Below are 23,319 nucleotides of genomic sequence, written 5' to 3'. Positions count from 1 at the left end.
CACTGGCTTATGCAGGAACAGACTGGCGCCCCAGGCTAGCTGAGAGCTAACCCTGAGGGGGATTAGTAGCACACAGAGAACTGTCATCCTCGCTATATGTAACAGGCTGTCACTCATACTGATAAACACAGCTCTATCAAGGCTCTCTTATCCTATCTTTTGTAGTCACGGCTGTCATTTCTTCATATCTAATTTTCTCAAAGTAGAGCTGAGGACACAAGCTCCCGGCTGCTGAATTATGAAACATAACGTGGTGATTTTTTGTTGTTGTAAGAAACGATTGCTACGAATGGCATGGTGGAGAGGGTGTGGTCTGCCAGGTGGTGTTGTCTTGGACATGGAGGTCCTGAGTAGTCCTCTAACTGTGTGGTACCTCTGAACCAGATGGCTCTCTGTGGGCCTGGCTGACCTTTCATTTGCCTTGCTTCATTTGGCTCATATATTCTTGTTTCAAACCTGCTTGGCCAAGAGTCTTAGTTGTACAGATGGCTCAGTTGGTGAATGGTGCAGACAACACCAGGCCCATGTTCAGCAGGAAGGAAATAAGAGCAAATGCCCAAGATGGTGAATTCCTATCGCAGTTCCCCTTACTAATGGGGAGCTCTGTGTCTGCTTCCCAGAATCTTAAACACTAGCAGAGACTGCTCTTATCTTAGCCTGGTACTACTTCATTTGACCTTTATTTCTGTCTCAAGACCACACTCGTTAGTGTGTGTGTGGATGGGTGTTTGCCTGTGTGTGTGTGTGTTTGTTTTGTATCCGTGTACACTTTTTCTATGTGCGTGTGTAAGAGAGTGTGTTAAGCTTTGAATTCCTTTGATGCACAGCAGTCATTAAAATCATAGAGAGAGAGAGAGAGAGAAGGGAGAGAGACCAAACCACACTCACAGGGGGGTTGCTGTTAGCGACGGAAGCTAAGCAACACCAAGTCTTTATTTTAAGCTCTATTAGCAGACAGAGAAAATGTTCTCTGACACTACTCTGCTGCCAGCCACGTAGAGATTAAATGGCTTAATTATTATAATGTTAATTTTGTTTCCATGTAAATCAAATACCCTTTGCTTGTCAGTGTTAATGTGTCATAAGAACAGATAGGAGAAGTGTTTCAACTTCCCCCGTTTTGATAAAGACAATGCTCTGTGCACATTCTGTCCAGTACATCCTGTTTTAGTGTATTTTGCTTCTTTGTATTGTTTGCTTGATTCAGTGACTGTTTTATTGGTACATAATAACCTTTCTATTGGTTGGTAATAAGGTATTGTATGACATGATGACTGTGTGATGACTTGGAAAGATACTATGCAACTCTCTTAGTTCTGAACCTGTAGTTTGCATATAGATTATAGCCTTTACAAATAGTAGGCTATAGTTTGCATGTAGCGTATAGGCATGGACATGAATACAGATAGAGTTGTTTGCATAATGGTTGTGAAGCGTTTACTTTTACACGCACTGTACCATGGCTGTATATAGTATACTGTGTGCATTAGAGCTGGTGTGTATGTTCTGCATACCTACAGTAGTGAAGGGGTGCTAGCTCTACACTGCAAAAAGTGAAATCTAAGCATGCCTGAATATCTTATATTAAGTGATAATTTCCTTAAAATGTGTGTGTTTTTCCAGTTTTTCTTACGAAGCTACATTTTCTAATGTCATTGGCAGATATGTGTGCTTATTTTAACCTAGCATAGGCTTAAGTAATTTCTTATTTTAAGATATTTTACCTTAATCATCTTATTAATATACAATATCCTGAAAACTATCTTGAAATAAGATAAATTTAACATTTAAGTGAATTATGACTCATTATACAATGGGTGGGTCTAGTCCCGAATGCTGATGGGTTAAAACCGCATTCCAGCCGGTGTCTATTCCACAAGTTACCACCGGCTAACTTGTGGAGGGCCGCCAGGGTGCTGTAATCCCAAATGAAATTGCGGTAGATGTTTGCAAAACCAAGAAACTGCTGCAGCTGCACCCTGGATGTTCGTTGAGGCCAATCCACCACTGCTTTCACCTTTCCAGGATCCATCTACCTTTCCAGGATCCATCTGAAGATTGCCCTCAGCAATGACATATCCCAGAAAGGTGGTAGAAGAGCAGTGGAACTCACTTCTCGGCTTTCACAAACAATTGGTTCTCCAGGAGGCCCTGAAGGACCTGTCTGACATGGAGTACATGTTCTTGGGCAGATCGGGGAAAAAAACAGGATGCCGTCCAGGTAGGCGAACACAAACCGGTTTCGCATGCCTCGAAGCACATCATTGACCAAAGCCTGGAAGACAGTGGGGGCGTTGGTGAGTTCAAATGGCATGACCTGGTACTCATAATGTCTTCCTTGCGTATCCAAACCAGGTGGTAGGCATTCCAAAGGTCCAACTTGGAAAACATGGTAGCCCCCTGGAGAGGTTCAAACGCAGAGCAGAGAAAAGGTAGGGGGGTTTTGACAGTGATATTGTTAAGTCTCCGGTAGTCAATACACTAGCGCAGGGTCTTGTCCTTCTTCTCCACAAAGAAAAACCCTGCGCCGGCAGGAGATGCAGACGGACGGACGGCCCCAGTGGCCAGAGACTCTTCCATGTACTTCTCCATAGTAATGGTCTCTGGTCTGGACAGAGAGTACAACCGACCCCGAGGTGGTGTAGTACCTGGGAGAAGATCAATGGCACAATCATAATTGTGATTACTGTATGCCTCGCTGTATGTCTCTCTCAAATGTCAATATGCCTTGTATACTGTTGTGCAGGTTAGTTATCATTGTTTTAGTTTACAATGGAGCCCCTAGTTCCACTCTTTATACCCCTGATACCTCCTTTGTCCCACCCCCCACACATGCGGTGACCTCACCCATTACAACCAGCATGTCCAGAGATACAACCTCTCTCATCATCACCCAGTGCCTGGGCTTACCTCCGCTGTGCCCGCACCCCACCATACCCCTGTTTGCGCATTATGCCCTGAATATATTCTACCATGCCCAGAAACCTGCTCCTCTTATTCTCTGTCCCCAACGCCCTAGGCGACCAGTTTTGATAGCCTTCAGCCGCACCCTCATACTACTCCTTCTCTGTTCCGCGGGTGATGTGGAGGTAAACCCAGGCCCTGCATGTCCCCAGGCACCCTCATTTGTTGACTTCTGTGATCGAAAAAGCCTTGGTTTCATGCATGTCAACATCAGAAGCCTCCTCCCTAAGTTTGTCTTACTCACTGCTCTAGCACACTCTGCTAACCCTGATGTCCTTGCCGTGTCTGAATCCTGGCTCAGGAAGGCCACCAAAAATTCTGAGATTTCCATACCCAACTATAACATCTTCCGTCAAGATAGAACTGCCAAAGGGGGAGGAGTTGCAGTCTACTGCAGAGATAGCCTGCAAAGTAATGTCATACTTTCCAGGTCCATACCCAAACAGTTCGAACTACTAATTTTGAAAATTACTCTCTCCAGAAATAAGTCTCTCACTGTTGCCGCCTGCTACCGACCCCCCTCAGCTCCCAGCTGTGCCCTGGACACCATTTGTGAATTGATCGCCCCCCATCTAGCTTCAGAGTTTGTTCTGTTAGGTGACCTAAACTGGGATATGCTTAACACCCCGGCAGTCCTACAATCTAAGCTAGATGCCCTCAATCTCACTCAAATCATCAAGGAACCCACCAGGTACAACCCTAACTCTGTAAACAAGGGCACCCTCATTGACGTCATCCTGACCAACTGGCCCTCCAAATACACCTCCGCTGTCTTCAACCAGGATCTCAGCGATCACTGCCTCATTGCCTGTATCCGCTACGGAGCCGCAGTCAAACGACCACCCCTCATCACTGTCAAACGCTCCCTAAAACACTTCTGTGAGCAGGCCTTTCTAATCGACCTGGCCCGGGTATCCTGGAAGGACATTGACCTCATCCCGTCAGTTGAGGATGCCTGGTCTTTCTTTAAAAGTAACTTCCTCACCATTTTAGATAAGCATGCTCCGTTCAAAAAATGCAGAACTAAGAACAGATATAGCCCCTGGTTCACTCCAGACCTGACTGCCCTCGACCAGCACAAAAACATCCTGTGGCGGACTGCACTAACATCGAATAGTCCCCGCGATATGCAACTGTTCAGGGAAGTCAGGAACCAATACACACAGTCAGTCAGGAAAGCTAAAGCCAACTTCTTCAGGCAGAAGTTTGCATCCTGTAGCTCCAACTCCAAAAAGTTCTGGGACACTGTGAAGTCCATGGAGAACAAGAGCACCTCCTCCCAGCTGCCCACTGCACTGAGGCTAGGTAACACGGTCACCACCGATAAATCCATGATTAACGAAAACTTCAACAAGCATTTCTCAACGGCTGGCCATGCCTTCCGCCTGGCTACTCCAACCTCGGCCAACAGCTCCCCCCCCCCCCCCCGCAGCTACTCGCCCAAGCCTCTCCAGGTTCTCCTTTACCCAAATCCAGATAGCAGATGTTCTGAAAGAGCTGCAAAACCTGGACCCGTACAAATCAGCTGGGCTTGACAATCTGGACCCTCTATTCCTGACCTATCCGCCGCCATTGTCGCAACCCCTATTACCAGCCTGTTCAACCTCTCTTTCATATCGTCTGAGATCCCCAAGGATTGGAAAGCTGCCGCAGTCATCCCCCTCTTCAAAGGGGGCGACACCCTGGACCCAAACTGTTACAGACCTATATCCATCCTGCCCTGCCTATCTAAGGTCTTCGAAAGCCAAGTCAACAAACAGGTCACTGACCATCTTGAATCCCACCGTACCTTCTCCGCTGTGCAATCTGGTTTCCGAGCCGGTCACGGGTGTACCTCAGCCACGCTCAAGGTACTAAACGATATCATAACCGCCATCGATAAAAGACAGTACTGTGCAGCCGTCTTCATAGACCTTGCCAAGGCTTTCGACTCTGTCAATCACCATATTCTTATCGGCAGACTCAGTAGCCTCGGTTTTTCGGATGACTGCCTTGCCTGGTTCACCAATTACTTTGCAGACAGAGTTCAGTGTGTCAAATCGGAGGGCATGCTGTCCGGTCCTCTGGCAGTCTCTATGGGGGTGCCACAGGGTTCAATTCTCGGGCCGACTCTTTTCTCTGTATATATCAATGATGTTTCTCATGCTGCGGGCGATTCCCTGATCCACCTCTACGCAGACGACACCATTCTATATACTTCCGGCCCGTCCTTGGACACTGTGCTATCTAACCTCCAAACGAGCTTCAATGCCATACAGCACTCCTTCCGTGGCCTCCAACTGCTCTTAAACGCTAGTAAAACCAAATGCATGCTGTTCAACCGTTCGCTGCCTGCACCCGCACGCCTGACCAGCATCACCACCCTGGATGGTTCCGACCTTGAATATGTGGACACCTATAAGTACCTAGGTGTCTGGCTAGACTCTAAACTCTCCTTCCAGACCCATATCAAACATCTCCAATCGAAAATCAAATCAAGAGTCGGCTTTCTATTCCGCAACAAAGCCTCCTTCACTCACGCCGCCAAACTTACCCTAGTAAAACTGACTATCCTACCGATCCTCGACTTCGGCGATGTCATCTACAAAATTGCTTCCAACACTCTACTCAGCAAACTGGATGCAGTTTATCACAGTGCCATCCGTTTTGTCACTAAAGCACCTTATACCACCCACCACTGCGACTTGTATGCTCTAGTCGGCTGGCCCTCGCTACATATTTGTCGCCAGACCCACTGGCTCCAGGTCATCTACAAGTCCATGCTAGGTAAAGCGCTCCAGCAGGTGTATCTCACTGATCATCCCTAAAGCCAACACCTCATTTGGCCGCCTTTCGTTCCAGTTCTCTGCTGCCTGTGACTGGAACGAATTGCAAAAATCGCTGAAGTTGGAGACTTTTATCTCCCTCACCAACTTCAAACATCTGCTATCTGAGCAGCTAACCGATCGCTGCAGCTGTACATAGTCTGTTGGTAAATAGCCCACCATTTTCACCTACCTCATCCCCATACTGTTTTTATTTATTTATTTTTCTGCTCTTTTGCACACCAATATCTCTACCTGTACATAACCATCTGATCATTTATCACTCCAGTGTTAATCTGCATAATTGTAATTATTTGCCTACCTTCTCATGCCTTTTTGCACACAATGTATATATAGACTCCCCTTTTTTCTACTGTGTTATTGACTTGTTAATTGTTTACTCCATGTGTAACTCTGTGTTGTCTGTTCACACTGCTATGCCTTATCTTGGCCAGGTCGCAGTTGTAAATGAGAACTTGTTCTCAACTAGCCTACCTGGTTAAATAAAGGTGAAATAAAAAAATAAAAAAAAAATAAGGATGGTGCGAGGGAAGGGAAGTAGCACATGCCTTGCTAAACACTTCCAGGAGGTCATGGTATTCCGTGGGGAAAACAAAGACATCCACAGTCTTGCTAACCTCCTGATAAAGATGACTAGGGGAAGGCAGTGGGAATGGCAAAATGGGCTCCAACCCAGGATGGAGCTTGTGGTCCAGTCAATCACAGGATTGTGCTTTTGGAGACAGGAAAATCCCAAAACAACCGGAACATGGGGAGATGCAATGAGGAGGAACTGTATGGTCTCACTGTGGTTACAAGAAACCCGTAATTGAACGGGAAGAGTACTATGGGTGAATGCCCCTATAGAGCAGCCGTCCAGTGCCCTATCATCCATGGGGACAGAGAGGGGCTGAGAGGGAATACCAAGCTCCGAAGCAATAGTGGCATCCATCAAACTTTCATCAGCCCAAGAATCAATGAGCACTCGGAGAGACTTAGATTGGTCTCCCCACAGCACAAGCACAAAAAAAGGGTGTGCGGGTGATGGGAATTAGAGAACTCCCAGTCTGACTCACTGTAGAACTGGTACCCACTAGAGACAAGGATTTCCTAATAGGGCAGGTAAAATAAATAATAATAATAATAAAATAAAATGTCCTGCCCCTCCACAGTACAGACAACAGTTATTATTCATCCTCTGTGAGTACTCCCAAACGGATAGCCTAGTCCTTCCCAACTGATTAGACTCAGGAGTATCCAACTCACCCGTCATAGATTCACGAGAGAGAGCTCAGGTGGCTTCAACTCCTCTCGGAAGAGCTGCCTTTGGAAACTTCCGGATTCCATTGGAGGTGAACGCGCCAGGAGCTCGGGAGCACGAGTGTGCCCGAGACCAGAACTCCTCTCACACTTTCGTTCCTTTAAGCGTCCATCCAGATACCGGAGACTCAAAAACCTTTCTCACCTCTGCCATAAATTCCTCCAAATGATGGCAAATGGCAGATTGGTGTTCCCAAACTGCCGTAGCCCAGGAGAGCGCCCTTCCTGTCATTAGCGTAATTATATACGCTATCTTTGATCGGTCTGAAGAAAACTAAGATAGCTGTGGCTCAAAAATAAGCGAGCACTTAGAAATAAAACCCTGGCAGGTACCAGGATTCCCTGAATATCGCTCTGGAGGAGGTAAGCGGGGTTCACGGGGAGACGGGATAGGCTGTACCAACTCACCACAAATAGGGAAAAAATTACTGGGTTTTTCCAGAGGTGACTGACAGTCTCTGAGCTAACTCCCTGATTTTCTCCATAATAGCCTTTAACCCATGGTCATGGCATTCCGTCAAGGAACTGAGCCCTTCCAAAAGGCCCTGTAGAAACTCCTGATGCCTCCCAATGGTGGTTCCCTGCAGGGTGCTGGTCCAAGTCTGCTGGGACTGTCATGGCCAGTTCGTACTATCACGACACAAGGCGAGACCCAGATGCAGACACTGGAGGCAGATGGTTGGAGTCTTACAATATATTAATATTTATTAATCCAATATGGAAAGGCAAGAGAATGGTTGTGGACAAGCAAAAGGGACAAAACCAATTAAGAGTCCAGAAGGTACCAAAGGGCAGAATCAAGGTCAGTGCAGGCAGGCGGGAAAGTAGTCCAGAGTCAGGCTGGAGTCAAGACTTGGAAGAATAACAAAAAGAGAATAGCAAAAGGAGTACGGGAAAAACATGCTGGTTGACTTGACTAACATACAAGATGACAGGAAACACAGGGATAAATACACTCGGGAAAATAAGCGACACCTGGAGGGGGTGGAGACAATCACAGGAACAGGTGAAACAGATCAGGGCGTGACAGTGTTAGAGGACAATACTTTTTCACTGGGACTAAAGCTTCAATAAAATTGGCTTTGAGTGTACTTTTTACTCCCTCTCCTAGGGACCCTGCCTGGCTATTCTTATGTAAAAGTTTTTGTTTCAAACAGTGATGATCTTAAGGCTCTGTCTGCTTGGATAGTGTCTATGTGAGTGTATCTCAGAGGAGGCTCTGTCTGCTGGTATTAGTAGTATGCTGAGACAGTTTAGTGTTGAATAGCATCAGGGCCAGGCGTCTTCCCGGACTTGTTTCTCTTGGTGATGATAAGAACATCCTGTTAGGATCAGCTCAGTAAACACACCCACAACTCTGCTCTGCTCCATCTCAGCCAAGGCCCACAGCACGTCACTGAACCAAAACCACTTGCTCTGTTCTTATGAATTAGTCATCATACTGCATAGAATAGTTTTCTTAACATCCCTCAGGATTTTCTGCTTTAATCAGAGCGATCGATGTTGTTTGGTTATGAAATACTTATAGATGATGAAATCTTTCTAGATGTTTTTTTCTAAGGCATCGTTATCAGTCATACATCCAAATGTACTGTTTAGACTAGATCATGTTTACTGTCTGTAATTACGTATCTTCTGAGTAAACAGAACACATTGACACATGAGAGGGTGTGGTACTGTCAATAGAGCTGGCTAATCCTGAAACAGTCTGGCAAGCTTATGAGATCATCATTATCATTATCATCATCCATTATCGTCATTATCACTGGTCTTTTTTTTTTTGCCCTCTCTGCCATTTCTAGTCTGGTCCCTCCTGGTGGCTTCATAGTTCAGAATGGCAACTGGTAACCTCCCACCCCCTGATGCAGGGCTAGATTTGGGCCCAGAATCTAAATGATCCGTTTAGAACAGTGCTTCCTAAGTGGTGGGCTGTGGCCAGTCCCCTTGGGTTGCAGCTGGGTTCCGTTTCCACAGTAGTTAGATCAGTGGTTCCCAAACTTTTTCCATCATTGGGGAACATCCTCACTCTCTCTCTCTCACTTTCTCTCTCTCTCACTTTCTCTCTTTCTCACTTTCTCTCTCTCTCACTTTCTCTCTCTCTCACTTTCTCTCTCTCTTTCTCTTTCACTCTGCCACTCTCCCTGTCATTCTTCATTGTGTCTATCTCTCATGAGTTGACCTATGGTGTTTCCCAGATGATGCATCAGCATCATGGCAAAAGCCTCCTGGGTCACGGCCAACTGTGGCTTTAGAATCTGGCCAGAAATAAAGTTAATTTTATCTAGTGAGACTAGAAAATTGTTTTATTTGGGTAAAATTGCAAAAAACGGTTTTGTAACCCCTGCTTGTTGAGACAAGATTGCGAGGTTTTCCAGATCTTGCTCCACTGACTTCAGAATGGGTACTGGAGCACTGATAATATACCTGTACATAGTAATGCCAACCAATATCCTCCCAGGCAAATGTCTAGTTTCCTCAGTATTCATTTAGAGGAGAAATTGGACAATGGACTCCAACTGTAGAGCTGGCTTCTTTCTGGTTCATAACCTTTTACAATGACTTTTTCCTCTGTTTTCTTTTGGAGGGATGGCCTGGATTACTAATTAAAATGGTTGCTGAGAAAAATGATGTGAATAAGATGTGATTGGCGGTTTGTGATGTCTTTGGCTGACCTGTCTTTGTGTTTCAGGGGGGCTTTCTCTGAGGTGGTCCTAGCGGAAGAGAAGAGGACACAGAAACTGGTGGCCATCAAATGCATCCCTAAGAAAGCCCTGGAAGGCAAAGAGAACAGCATAGAAAATGAGATCGCTGTCCTGCACAAGTGAGTGATGAACACACACACATTTACACGCCCTTGTTGCTTATTGATGTTAGGGGAGCAAGTGATTTAACTCTGAGACAGATAGTGACTACAGTTGCAGTAATGACAGTCTGGTTAAAATACCTCCCTTTAAAACTGCGGAATTACGGACTAAGCCGGAAACTATGAAACTAGAGGGGCTTAAGCTATTTATAGTGCTCTTGTTACCTGGGTTACATGAGACACAGAGGCCTAGTGAATATACAGGCATATTTCTAGAGCTGAGAATGTGGGGATGAGAGAGAGATTGTGAGGGAGAGATAGAAAGAGAAAGAAAGAAAGAGATAGACAGAAAGAGAGAGAGAGATACAGAGAGAGACCTTAAACTCCTAAAAGCCAAATTAAGCCAGAATTGTAACATTTTCATTGCAGATCACCTCATTCTTCTAGTAGTGACACAGCCTCCTACTCTTCCCATTAGTGTATTCCCATGAGGTCATGAACTGTCACAGAAACCTGAAGTGAGATTCTGAACTCTGTCTGTCTGTTTACCCAATTACTCAAGGCAAGATGGCTGCCTCTTAATGACGGTGTAAAACATCTGTTAGAGGACATCACTACTGCACCCATGAAACAACTTGTCTGACAACTCAAAATGAATTCTTCCTCTGCTCTATGTTCGCTACATACTTCAGTCCGAGGCTGCCATCGTTGAAGTCGTTTGTGGTGACGTCAAAATTAGGGGTGTTATACAAAACAAAGTCATCAGCGATCGGATCATCTCTAACCAATCAGAGTATCAAAGCCATTGACGAATTTTCAAAATGCCGCTTTGTGTTCTGGCTCTGGCCCATCCATCAGTTTCTGGGACCAATCAGAATGGTTAGAATGTGTTTGCGTTCTAGAAATCGTTGGGGAGGTACTCAGACCACTCAGTACTCCAGACTCATAGCGGAGAAGAAACTAAAGTCTGTGGGCGTGGCATAGCGTTTGGCTGGAGTGAGGATTTTGGGTAGTAAGGCAATGAAACAAGACAAAGCTGCTGAGTCACCCAGAGTTGCATCAGACAGCACAAAGTAAAAAACAGTGTAGAATATAGTGGGTAGTTGGTATCAGTGGGAAGGGTTGTGGATAGTCATCTGTTAACAGTCTGTAATCAACCCCAAGCCCCTACAAACCTCTTCATGGTCCCGCATAGATCTGTAACATCACATGGCAAAGTGTTAATCAAGTTTATACAAATAAGAGGGACAGTTTCTTACTTCTTACTGAGAGAGAGAGAGAGAGATAAGGATAACCCTTTATAGCTGTTGAAGGGGCTGTGCCGCTAACTTCCCTTACTCTACTATAGTTTAGCCTACAGTACTGTACTGCATGTATCCCCCCAGAGTCCTGCACAAAACCATTAGTCAGCCCCTGCATGGAGCAATTCATTACCTCTGCTCACTCTCTCAACTCAATGAAACACTTTACAGAGACCATAATGAAATTGAAAGGCTTTTATAATCTCCCTCTTGTCTCAGTTGGATCCCTGCCAATGATAATGTGTTGTGATTTTCCCCAGGCAGCAATGTTTCAGACAGGGCATAGGAACACACGTGACACAAAATTGATACTGCGGTGCGGTTCCATTTTTGTTTTGGCCTCTCTCCGAGCCGTGCCAGTGTGACAAGTGTCTGTCATCACTGGGGTGCCTGCCATCTCAAATTGTAGTGACACAGATGGATGGACTATCAGTAGCTTAAGGGGAAAGTGTATTCTACCTGCGCTGTGCCATGATACTTTGGTGTAGAGAGAGAGACACCTATTGATAGAGGAGCTACTCTGTTGTAGTCATAGGAGGATTTGGCCTTGTGTTGGAGCATTGCTAGCTTTCTACCCCAATTCATGGCTCCTATACTCAAGCTGAGCTCAAACCAAAGATTGAAAAATGACAGTAAAGAAGATTGTGAGGAGTGTCTGAGTGAGAGAGAGTGAGTGAGTGAGTGAGTAGTGAGTGTGTATGTGTGTGTGCGTGTCTGGGGTGTGCGTGTAGGTAAACAGTCTTTCTCAGTCTTTGAGTGTAAGGTGAAGTGTTTTAGGTGGGCAGCATGGGGATGATGGAAGAAAGCCACCTCCAGAGCCGTGACTCACCTGCTCAGTGTTCTGTTCTGTCTCCACGCCAATGACTCTCAGGGGGGCGTCAGAATACACTGCTCAGCCAATTAGAGAGACGCCTGCCACCACACAGTCAACACTGGCAACACAACTCTAGCTCCAGCTTAAACTAATATTAGTGATAATTAGTATCATACATATTGTAATCTCTCGTCGACGGACTGTGTAACCAGAAATGGTACCGTAGAGCTGTCATGATACAATGGAAGATGTGAGATAACGGGCAGCATTAGTTCCGGTGCTTTGGACAAATCATGATTTCGCAGGTGTTAGCATCTTTCGAATTTCCGAAAGTGAGGGGACATTTGGCCTACAGATTTGTCATAACTTGCAGAGAGAGGGTGGAGCTCTTCTTTCCTTCTTTTAACATGGACCCAGAACTTAATCAACCATCTGACCAATTACATGAGACTTTAGCTCTGGGTTAACCAAGATTATATATTACCGAGATTAAGATTAAGTGCTCCCTATGATGTTTATTTAGATACAGAATTAATGAGAATGATCTCAGAGAAAATCACAGAATGCTATGTTTAACGATCATACGGTGTCAGACAGTTCTGTATTTCTAATGGTAATGTACAATGTTTGTGATTTTGACTCTCTTTTTCTCTCTTTCTCTCTCTCTATCTCTCCCTCTCTAGGTTAAAACATGCCAACATTGTCTCCCTGGAGGACATCTTTGAGAGTAAATCTCACCTCTACCTGGTTATGCAGCTGTGAGTGATCATCCTGCTGGCTTTATGACCTGCCTCTATATTTTCTCTCTCTTTCTGTTCTCCTTCTACCCATGTTACCCCTTTCTGTCCCTCAACCAAGTCACTCTCTGCCTTGTGAAGAGGCAGCCTTCAGTTTGCAAACTTTCAAGATTATTCCTCTGCAATGTATGTGTGTTTGCGTGTGTGTATTAGACTCCCTGCCTGCGCTGTCTCCCACCCGTTCTCCAATAATTACTCTGAGCTCAGGGGCCTTTCTGTTGACTGATCCCAACAGAAGTCAAGTCACAGATTGCCCCCCACCCACCCACCCACCCACCCACACACACACACACACACACACACACACACACACACACACACACAGAAGAGAAGGAGTGGTATGTGAGAGAGATAGAGATTGCTTTTACTGTTGAAAACAGTGGGTAGTGAGATGAAGGGGGGGGGGGGTTGTGTTCACTTTAGCAACACTGCTGTAAGGGCATTCAGATTTAACCAAAGAACAGTTGGGGGTTCGCACAAATAAAAATCCCCTTTATCCCTCTCTTTCTTCCCCCCCTTCCTTCCCTCCTCTTTCTCTCAGTCCCTCTCTCTCTCTCTCTCTCTCTCTCTCTCTCTCTCTGTGAGGCAGCATGACATGGCTTTAGCTTGTTGTTAGATCTGATACACAGAGAGCAGTGGTGGGTTCATCTAGGAAGAAGCAATGCCTCCATCTAGTGGTGATGTAGGCATATAGCAGGAAGTTAAATGGACATACTTTAGCAGGTGTACGTCAGACGCCTTCCTCCTCTCTGTCCAGGGTGTCTGGTGGGGAGCTGTTTGACAGGATAGTGGAGAAGGGCTTTTACACAGAGAAAGATGCCAGCAAGCTCATCCAGCAGATCCTGGACGCTGTCAAATACCTCCATGACATGGGCATCGTACACCGCGACCTGAAGGTGAGCCTGGATTAGGGGTCAAGGGTCAGGTGGTGTGTATGACAGTGAAAGAGGAGATTTCAGTGTTTAGCACTGGAGTCATTTACCTACTTCATTCTGTCCAATGACTGAATAGTCACAATACTGGATGTATGATAGCCACTCTATAAGATGAAGACACCAGGTGTGCTATGAAAATTGCAACTTTGAATTTCAACCATTTTACTATTTTGCGATTAGTGTATTACAAATTACTAGAGGTTTAAGGGTGACCTTATAGTATGGAACATGTTTGTTGCCTAGGCACATGATGCATTTGTCCCAATCATTCTTTAGTGCCTTTTAAATTAGATTAATTATCTTTACTCCTCTAATGAGATAATTTGTTTACAGGCAGTTCAGCAGCGTGTAAACTGATTAATCATTAGTTTGAATAACAAATTATTTCCCCAGTTTGTTTGTGTCTGTTTATAAAATGTTAGTGAACAATAAAGTTGATTGAATGCTCTGTCTTCTTTTCCAGCCGGAGAACCTTCTGTACTACAGTATGGAAGAGGACTCTAAGATCATGATCAGTGACTTTGGCCTGTCGAAGATTGAGGGATCTGGAAGTGTCATGTCCACAGCCTGCGGAACACCAGGATACGTTGGTAAGGAGGACTGGTACTGATCAGTACATGCCTTTGTGTGTGTCTGTCTTTGTTTCAAGAGCATGATTTCTATGATTTAGGGCTCTTTTCTATCCGTATTGCGGAAATCCAGCATTTTAGCATGGTTTAAATGAAAAGGCATTGTTCCCGCGTTAGCGGAGACTTCACTCACTGTAAACGGTTCAATAGGAAATGACCTTTACATTTATAGCGCTACAATCGCTTCAGCAATACAGATTGAAAAGAGCCTTCTGTTTTGAGAGCAAGCGCACACCCAGTGATCATGTCAGGCTAGATGTGTAATGATGCTGATGAAAACACTGCTCTCTTATCGTTGGAAGCCCCTGAAGTATTGGCCCAGAAACCATACAGCAAGGCGGTGGACTGTTGGTCAATCGGTGTCATCGCCTACATCCTGTGAGTCATGGGGTTGGACTGGCTCTTTCACTTTAGTCTTTCACCTACCAGTCTTACTGTGTTACCCTAGTTTCCACTTCATTATTTTCAACAATCAATTCATTCCCTAACTCTCACATGATGCCTTTGTGCTCTTATTCTTACGCAGTTTGTGTGGATACCCGCCGTTCTATGACGAGAACGACGCCAAGCTTTTTGAGCAGATTATGAAGGCTGAATATGAGTTTGACTCTCCTTACTGGGACGATATCTCTGACTCAGGTCCAGTAGACCTATGTTGTCATTATTAGTTCTGTTTGTCAGCAGTTTCATATTATTGTAAATTACTTACATTGGTCTGGGGTTTGTTATGGTTTGAGTGTTCCTGCCAAGCTGTCAGTGTGTGTGATGGGATTAACCATAATACACTCACTGGCCATAGAACAATCACTGAGGCCCTGTGAGATCACCATTACATAGAGCTCTGGGGGTCATGGTACAGTACATAGTCCTGTGGGGAGTTTCTGAAGTCAGGCCAAAGGCACATGGCCAGTTTATGTATTTTACTGTCAAGTCAGTCTGGACAGTGTTTCTGCTGCAGTGAAGCTCCTTTTACTGTAGTAGCCTAGGAGTCTTTTTCTGCATCAGCTACCTTTTTATTCTGTGTAAGTAGCATCAGTAGATATATCTAATGTATGTTTTAAAAAAAACATTGCCTTTGAGTTAAATATATGACTTTTCATTCTGTGTTTTCAGCCAAAGACTTCATAGTCCACTTGATGGAGAAGGACCCCAGGATACGCTACACATGTGACCAGGCTCTGCAGCACCCCTGGTAGTGAACACCATCTTCTCCGTCACAAAACACACACACACACACACACACACAAAACGCGACTTTATCATGTCGAGAATAATCGACTAAATGTGTACTTTTGCCAAGTGTTCACCTGTTCTTGTGACAACCAGCAGAAGTTGTCCCCTCATGTCTTTCTCTGTCCCTCAGGATCGCTGGTGACACCGCTCTAGATAAGAACATCCATGAGTCTGTCAGTGCTCAGATAAGGAAGAACTTTGCCAAGAGCAAGTGGAGGGTGAGTTACTTTTGTTGGTCCACGTCAAAATGCAAATACATTTTTGCTGGTGTTGTTACGGTGCGTGAATGAGGACCCAAAAGCGAATCAACTTAAACAGAGCTTCTTTAATTACCAAACATAGGTAGGCTCCGATGGACCGGCAGATTCCGACAGGACAGGACAAGGTTACAGCAAACATGACGGCAGTCTGGTTCAGGCATGAATGACACAAACAAACAAGAATCCGACAAGGACAGGAGCAGAAACAGAGAGAGATATAGGGACCTAATCAGAGGGAAAAAAGGGAACAGGTGGGGAACGGGGTGAATGGGTAGTTAGAGGAGACAAGGGACAGCTGGGGGAAAGCGGGGGAGAAAAGGTAACCTAACACGACCAGCAGAGGGAGACAGGGTGAAGGGAAAGGACAGAGACAAGACAACATGACAGTACATGACAGTACCCCCCCACTCACCGAGCGCCTCCTGGCGCACTCGAGGAGGAAACCTGGCGGCAACGGAGGAAATCATCAATCAGCGCACGGTCCAGCACGTCCCGAGAGGGAACCCAACTCCTCTCCTCAGGACCGTACCCCTCCCAGTCAACTAGGTACTGATGACCACGGCCCCGAGGACGCATGTCCAAGATTTTACGGACCCTGTAGATAGGTGCGCCCTCGACAAGGATGGGGGAGGGGGGGGGAAGACGAGCGGGGGCGCGAAGAACGGGCTTAACACAGGAGACATGGAAGACCGGGTGGACGCGACGAAGATATCGCGGAAGAAGAAGTCGCACTGCGACAGGATTAATGACCTGAGAGATACGGAATGGACCAATGAACCGCGGGGTCAACTTGCGAGAAGCCGTCTTAAGGGGAAGGTTCTGAGTGGAGAGCCAAACTCTCTGACCGCGACAATATCTAGGGCTCTTCGTTCTACGCTTATTAGCAGCTCTCACAGTCTGCGCCCTATAACGGCAAAGTGCAGACCTGACCCTCTTCCAGGTGCGCTCGCAACGTTGGACAAAAGCCTGAGCGGAGGGGACGCTGGACTCGGCGAACTGAGATGAGAACAACGGAGGCTGGTACCCGAGGCTACTCTGAAAAGGAGATAGCCCGGTCGCAGACGAAGGAAGCGAGTTGTGGGCGTATTCTGCCCAGGGGAGCTGTTCTGACCAAGACGCAGGGTTGCGAAAAGAAAGACTGCGTAAGATGCGACCAATAGTCTGATTGGCCCGTTCTGCTTGACCGTTAGACTGGGGGTGAAAGCCGGAAGAGAGACTGACGGAAGCCCCAATCAAACGGCAAAACTCCCTCCAAAATTGAGACGTGAATTGCGGACCTCTGTCCGAAACGACGTCTGACGGAAGGCCATGAATTCTGAAAACATTCTCGATGATGATTTGTGCCGTCTCTTTAGCAGAAGGAAGCTTAGCAAGGGGAATGAAATGAGCCGCCTTAGAGAACCTATCGACAACCGTAAGAATAACAGTCTTCCCCGCTGACGAAGGCAGTCCGGTGACAAAATCTAAGGCGATGTGAGACCACGGTCGAGAGGGAATAGGAAGCGGCCTGAGACGGCCGGCAGGAGGAGAGTTACCGGACTTAGTCTGCGCGCAGACCGAACAAGCAGCCACGAAACGACGCGTGTCATGCTCCCGGGTGGGCCACCAGAAACGCTGGCGAATGGAAGCAAGCGTACCCCGAACGCCAGGGTGGCCGGCTAACTTGGCAGAGTGAGCCCACTGAAGAACGGCCAGACGAGTAGGAACGGGAACGAAAAGAAGGTTCCTAGGACAAGCGCGCGGCGACGGAGTTTGAGTGAGTGCTTGCTTTACCTGCCTCTCAATTCCCCAGACAGTCAACCCGACAACACGCCCCTCAGGGAGAATCCCCTCGGGGTCAGTGGAGGCTACTGAAGAACTGAAGAGACGAGACAAAGCATCAGGCTTGGTGTTCTTAGAGCCCGGACGATAAGAAATCACGAACTCGAAACGAGCGAAAAACAGCGCCCAACGCGCCTGACGCGCATTAAGTCGTTTGGCAGAACGGATGTACTCAAGGTTCCTATGGTCAGTCCAAACGACAAAAGGAACGGTCGCCCCCTCCAACCACTGTCGCCATTCGCCTAGGGCTAACCGGATGGCGAGCAGTTCGCGGTTACCCACATCATAGTTACGTTCCGACGGCGACAGGCGATGAGAAAAATACGCGCATGGGTGGACCTTGTCGTCAGAGAGGGAGCGCTGAGAAAGGATGGCTCCCACTCCCACCTCTGACGCGTCAACCTCGACAACGAACTGTCTAGAGACGTCAGGTGTAACAAGGATAGGAGCGGATGTAAAACGATTCTTGAGGAGATCAAAAGCTCCCTGGGCGGAAACGGACCACTTAAAGCACGTCTTGACAGAAGTAAGGGCTGTGAGAGGAGCTGCCACCTGACCGAAATTACGGATGAAACGACGATAGAAGTTCGCGAAGCCGAGAAAGCGCTGCAGCTCGACGCGTGACTTAGGGACGGGCCAATCAATGACAGCTTGGACCTTAGCGGGATCCATCTTAATGCCTTCAGCGGAAATAACAGAACCGAGAAATGTGACGGAGGAGGCATGAAAAGTGCACTTCTCAGCCTTCACAAAAAGACAATTCTCTAAAAGGCGCTGGAGGACACGTCGAACGTGCTGAACATGAATCTGGAGTGACGGTGAAAAAATCAGGATATCGTCAAGGTAAACGAAAACAAAGATGTTCAGCATGTCTCTCAGGACATCATTGACTAATGCCTGAAAGACAGCTGGAGCGTTAGCGAGGCCGAAAGGAAGAACCCGGTATTCAAAGTGCCCTAACGGAGTGTTAAACGCCGTCTTCCACTCGTCCCCCTCCCTGATGCGCACGAGATGGTAAGCGTTACGAAGGTCCAACTTAGTGAAAAACCTGGCTCCCTGCAGGATCTCGAAGGCTGAAGACATAAGAGGAAGCGGATAACGATTCTTCACTGTTATGTCATTCAGCCCTCGATAATCTATGCAGGGGCGCAGAGACCCGTCCTTCTTCTTGACAAAAAAAAACCCCGCTCCGGCGGGAGAGGAGGAGGGGACTATGGTACCGGCGTCAAGAGCTACAGACAAATAATCTTCGAGAGCCTTACGTTCGGGAGCCGACAGAGAGTATAGTCTACCCCGGGGGGGGGTGGTTCCCGGAAGGAGATCAATACTACAATCATACGACCGGTGTGGAGGAAGAGAGGTGGCCCTGGACCGACTGAACACCGTGCGCAGATCGTGATATTCCTCCGGCACCCCTGTCAAATCACCAGGCTCCTCCTGTGAAGAAGAGACAGAGGAAACAGGAGGGATAGCAGACATTAAACATTTCACATGACAAGAGACGTTCCAGGAGAGGATAGAATTACTAGACCAATTAATGGAAGGATTATGACAAACTAGCCAGGGATGGCCCAAAACAACAGGTGTAAAAGGTGAACGAAAAATTAAAAAAGAAATGGTTTCACTATGATTACCAGAAACAGTGAGGGTTAAAGGTAGCGTCTCACGCTGAATCCTGGGGAGAGGACTACCATCCAGGGCGAACAAGGCCGTGGGCTCCTTTAACTGTCTGAGAGGAATGTCATGTTCCCGAGCCCAGGTCTCGTCCATAAAACAGCCCTCCGCCCCAGAGTCTATTAAGGCACTGCAGGAAGCTGACGAACCGGTCCAGCGTAGATGGACCGACAAGGTAGTGCAGGATCTTGAAGGAGAGACAGGAGTAGTAGCGCTCACCAGTAGCCCTCCGCTTACTGACGAGCTCTGGCCTTTTACTGGACATGAAGTGACAAAATGACCAGCGGAACCGCAATAGAGACAGAGGCGGTTGGTGATTCTCCGTTCCCTCTCCTTAGTCGAGATGCGGATACCTCCCAGCTGCATGGGCTCAGCACCCGAGCCGGCAGAGGAAGATGGTAGTGATGCGGAGAGGGAGGCGACGGAGAGCGCGAGCTCCTTTCCACGAGCTCGGTGACGAAGATCAACCCGTCGCTCAATGCGAATAGCGAGTTCAATCAAGGAATCCACGCTGGAAGGAACCTCCCGGGAGAGAATCTCATCCTTTACCTCTGCGCGGAAACCCTCCAGAAGACGAGCGAGCAAGGCCGGCTCGTTCCAGCCACTGGAGACAGCAAGAGTGCGAAACTCAATAGAGTAGTCTGTTATGGATCGATTGCCTTGACATAGGGAAGACAGGGCCCTGGAAGCCTCCTCCCCAAAAACAGATCGATCAAAAACCTGTATCATCTCCTCCTTAAAGTCTTGATACTGGTTAGTACACTCAGCCCTTGCCTCCCAGATTGCCGTGCCCCACTCACGAGCCCGTCCAATAAGGAGAGATATGACGTAGGCGACACGAGCAGTGCTCCTGGAGTAAGTGTTGGGCTGGAGAGAAAACACAATATCACACTGGGTGAGGAACGAGCGGCATTCAGTGGGCTCCCCAGAGTAACACGGCGGGTTATTGATTCTGGGCTCCGGAGATTCGAAAGCCCTGGAAGTGGCCGGTGGATCGAGGCGGAGATGGTGAACCTGTTCTGTGAGGTTGGAGACTTGGGTGGCCAGGGTCTCAACGGCATGTCGAGCAGCAGACAATTCCTGCTTGTGTCTGCCTAGCATCGCTCCCTGGATCTCGACGGCTGAGTGGAGAGGATCCGAAGTCGCTGGGTCCATTCTTGGTCGGATTCTTCTGTTACGGTGCGTGAATGAGGACCCAAAAGCGAATCAACTTAAACAGAGCTTCTTTAATTACCAAACATAGGTAGGCTCCGATGGACCGGCAGATTCCGACAGGACAGGACAAGGTTACAGCAAACATGACGGCAGTCTGGTTCAGGCATGAATGACACAAACAAACAAGAATCCGACAAGGACAGGAGCAGAAACAGAGAGAGATATAGGGACCTAATCAGAGGGAAAAAAGGGAACAGGTGGGGAACGGGGTGAATGGGTAGTTAGAGGAGACAAGGGACAGCTGGGGGAAAGCGGGGGAGAAAAGGTAACCTAACACGACCAGCAGAGGGAGACAGGGTGAAGGGAAAGGACAGAGACAAGACAACATGACAGTACATGACAGGTGTGCTGTGTTTAGTATATTAGTAGAATACTAAAGATCCTGCAGTATTCAGCGGACTATTATTAAGTCAGTAAAGTTGTTATGGCGTTTATCATGTATCACTTTTCAAAATTCTGATCTTAATTTAAATGTTCTGCCCTGCAGCAAGCGTTTAATGCCACGGCGGTGGTGCGTCATATGAGGCGTCTGCAGCTGGGCACCAGTCAGGAGGCCGCCAGTCAGACCACCCTGCCCAGCCCTCTCAGAGCCCACCTGCTGCTGTCTGAGGCCACAGAAACAGAGGACACCACTGGTCAGTGGGTCAAAGCACCGCCACGCCACACAAGTTAGGACTATTCAAGTGGAGCAAAACTTATTCAAATCTGTGGAGACACGACTTGATATTGTGAAAAATACTTAATTTTGCTGTTCTGTTTTGTTCATTCATCCCCAGTGGGTCTTGTTGCTAGGTACAGTATGTTTCCAGAAAATAACCAGTCCCTTTCACAGTGTATTAGGCTCAGGATTACGCACGTCTCAAAACACTGTCCCACTCAGTAACACTTTGATATGTAATCCTTGCCTAGTGTCCAGGCTGAAAAAGGCTAATAAGAGGCAGATTTATAGTGTAGAAGAGTTTTCAGATCTATGTGTGGTGATCCTCTCTCTCTCTCTCTCTCTCTCTCTCTCTCTCTCTCTCTCTCTCTCTCTCTCTCTCTCTCTCTCTCTCTCTCTCTTTCTGTGTTCCAGAGTCTCCGTGTGAGGGGGGCTGCTCCCAGAGTGCTGATGGGGGGGCGGAGCGCGACCACCTCTCCAACTGCACCTACCGCTGCCATCCAACCAGCCGGGTCTGATCCCTGCACACGCAGGCCACGCGAGGCCAACCAATGACTTTCCCATTTACCTCTGGAGACCAGAGAACTCCCTTGTCTGGCCAGAAATACAGAGTTGTTCCAGCAACCCGCCACCAGGAGGGGCAGGCAGGTTATGAATCCAGGGTGGGGAGGAGGGACTCGATGTCAACAGAGGAGGTCATTTGAACGAATTGGGTGAGAGTGGAGGATGAGATGAGAGGGTAGAAGAAAGGAAAGGAGGAGAACATTGAGAAAGAGAGGTGTGGTGCCCAGAATAATCCTGGCTCATATATTTTGGAAGCAGGACAGAGCTTGGACAGGGTTTTACTCATCCTTTTAAAATGTGCGTCTGCTTTTTATATCTCTGCATTCATGTGCATGGTGTTTTCTATCTTCATTGTCTTTCCACTTTGACAGAATCCATGGATGATTTCTGCATGATGAGGTGACAGGTCCCCTTGCATGTTGGCGGCAGGTGTTTTATAGCGTGAAGAGTCTATTGCAAAATCGTGTATGGTGGTAATCATTATGTTATAGTTCCTGTACTGCAGATACACATCTTTATGACCTTAATGATGTTAGTCCTTCAGCATTACATTTGTATGGCTTTGTTGTATCTTAATATTATTTTTATATATAAATGTAGCCCTAGAAGCATTCACCTAATACCACATCTGGATAATCAATGTGAGAATACTCCATCCATTGGGCTAGTATACAGTAGACCCAGCATTTAGCTAGATCTGTTCTTTCTTCTTTTTTTTATCAGCATGGTTGTGTTTCACAACTGTAAGTTTGAGGTTGTGCTCCCACCACAGGCTTGTAACAGAATAAGGCTTTCTGATTTTAACAAATTCAGCACAGGGACTTCTTCTCTATGCTGCCTTTAGAACAGTGTCAAATGTTTCTTTTCTGGTGGCTTTTAGAAATCTGAAGATACGTCTCTATATCTCTGCACAGTTGAAGGAGCATTAGCAGCTATTTAATTTCTATCGTTGTATGTTTGTATATATTTCAATGTGGCAATTCTATCGTTAAATACAGACTTTCACCTCGGTCCAGATCTGTCCAGATCGCTTTTCCAGTTGAGAAGTGTAATACCCTGGAGATAGACTTACATACATAGCCATTCCTCTTAGTACTAGTTAATACTTCATTTTTTCAAGCCTTTGTATCTGTACAGAGAGAACTTGAATTAAAGAATGTAAATATACATGTCATTGTCTCACCTCATCATTTCTTCTCTCTCACTCATCATAATTAAGCAATAAGGCACAAGGGGGTGTGGTATGTGGCCAATATACCGCGGCTATGGGCTGTTCTTATGCACGACGCAACGTGGAGTGCCTGGATACAGCCCTTAGCCGTGGTATATTGGCCATACAGTATACCACAAACCCCCGAGGTGCCTTATTGCTTACCAAGGTAATTAGAGTAGTAAAAATAAACTTTTTGTCATACACATGATATACGGTCTGATATACCATAGCTGTCAGCCAATCAGCATTCAGGGCTTGAACCACCCAGTTTATAAGGTCATTTAGAACATACTTTTGGTTACCTAAAAGAGAAT

General features: G+C 46.8%; 1 protein-coding gene across 1 annotated transcript in view; it reads left to right on the top strand.

Annotated features, from left to right (window-relative positions):
* camk1b (calcium/calmodulin-dependent protein kinase Ib) overlaps positions 1-22,959 on the top strand; it is a 74,967-nt gene extending 52,008 nt beyond the window's left edge. The window contains 10 exon segments of the mRNA NM_001124638.1: positions 9,778-9,909; positions 12,690-12,764; positions 13,561-13,699; positions 14,202-14,328; positions 14,670-14,745; positions 14,894-15,006; positions 15,481-15,559; positions 15,731-15,818; positions 21,058-21,205; positions 21,643-22,959. Of these exon segments, the coding sequence (NP_001118110.1) occupies positions 9,778-9,909; positions 12,690-12,764; positions 13,561-13,699; positions 14,202-14,328; positions 14,670-14,745; positions 14,894-15,006; positions 15,481-15,559; positions 15,731-15,818; positions 21,058-21,205; positions 21,643-21,746 (1,081 nt within the window). The 3' untranslated portion in view covers positions 21,747-22,959.
* The last annotated feature ends 360 nt before the right edge of the window (positions 22,960-23,319 follow it).

Source organism: Oncorhynchus mykiss, chromosome 7, assembly GCF_013265735.2.
Source record: "Oncorhynchus mykiss isolate Arlee chromosome 7, USDA_OmykA_1.1, whole genome shotgun sequence".
In the NCBI taxonomy this organism is placed as follows: domain Eukaryota; kingdom Metazoa; phylum Chordata; class Actinopteri; order Salmoniformes; family Salmonidae; genus Oncorhynchus; species Oncorhynchus mykiss.
This window is presented reverse-complemented; position numbering and strand designations above follow the sequence as displayed.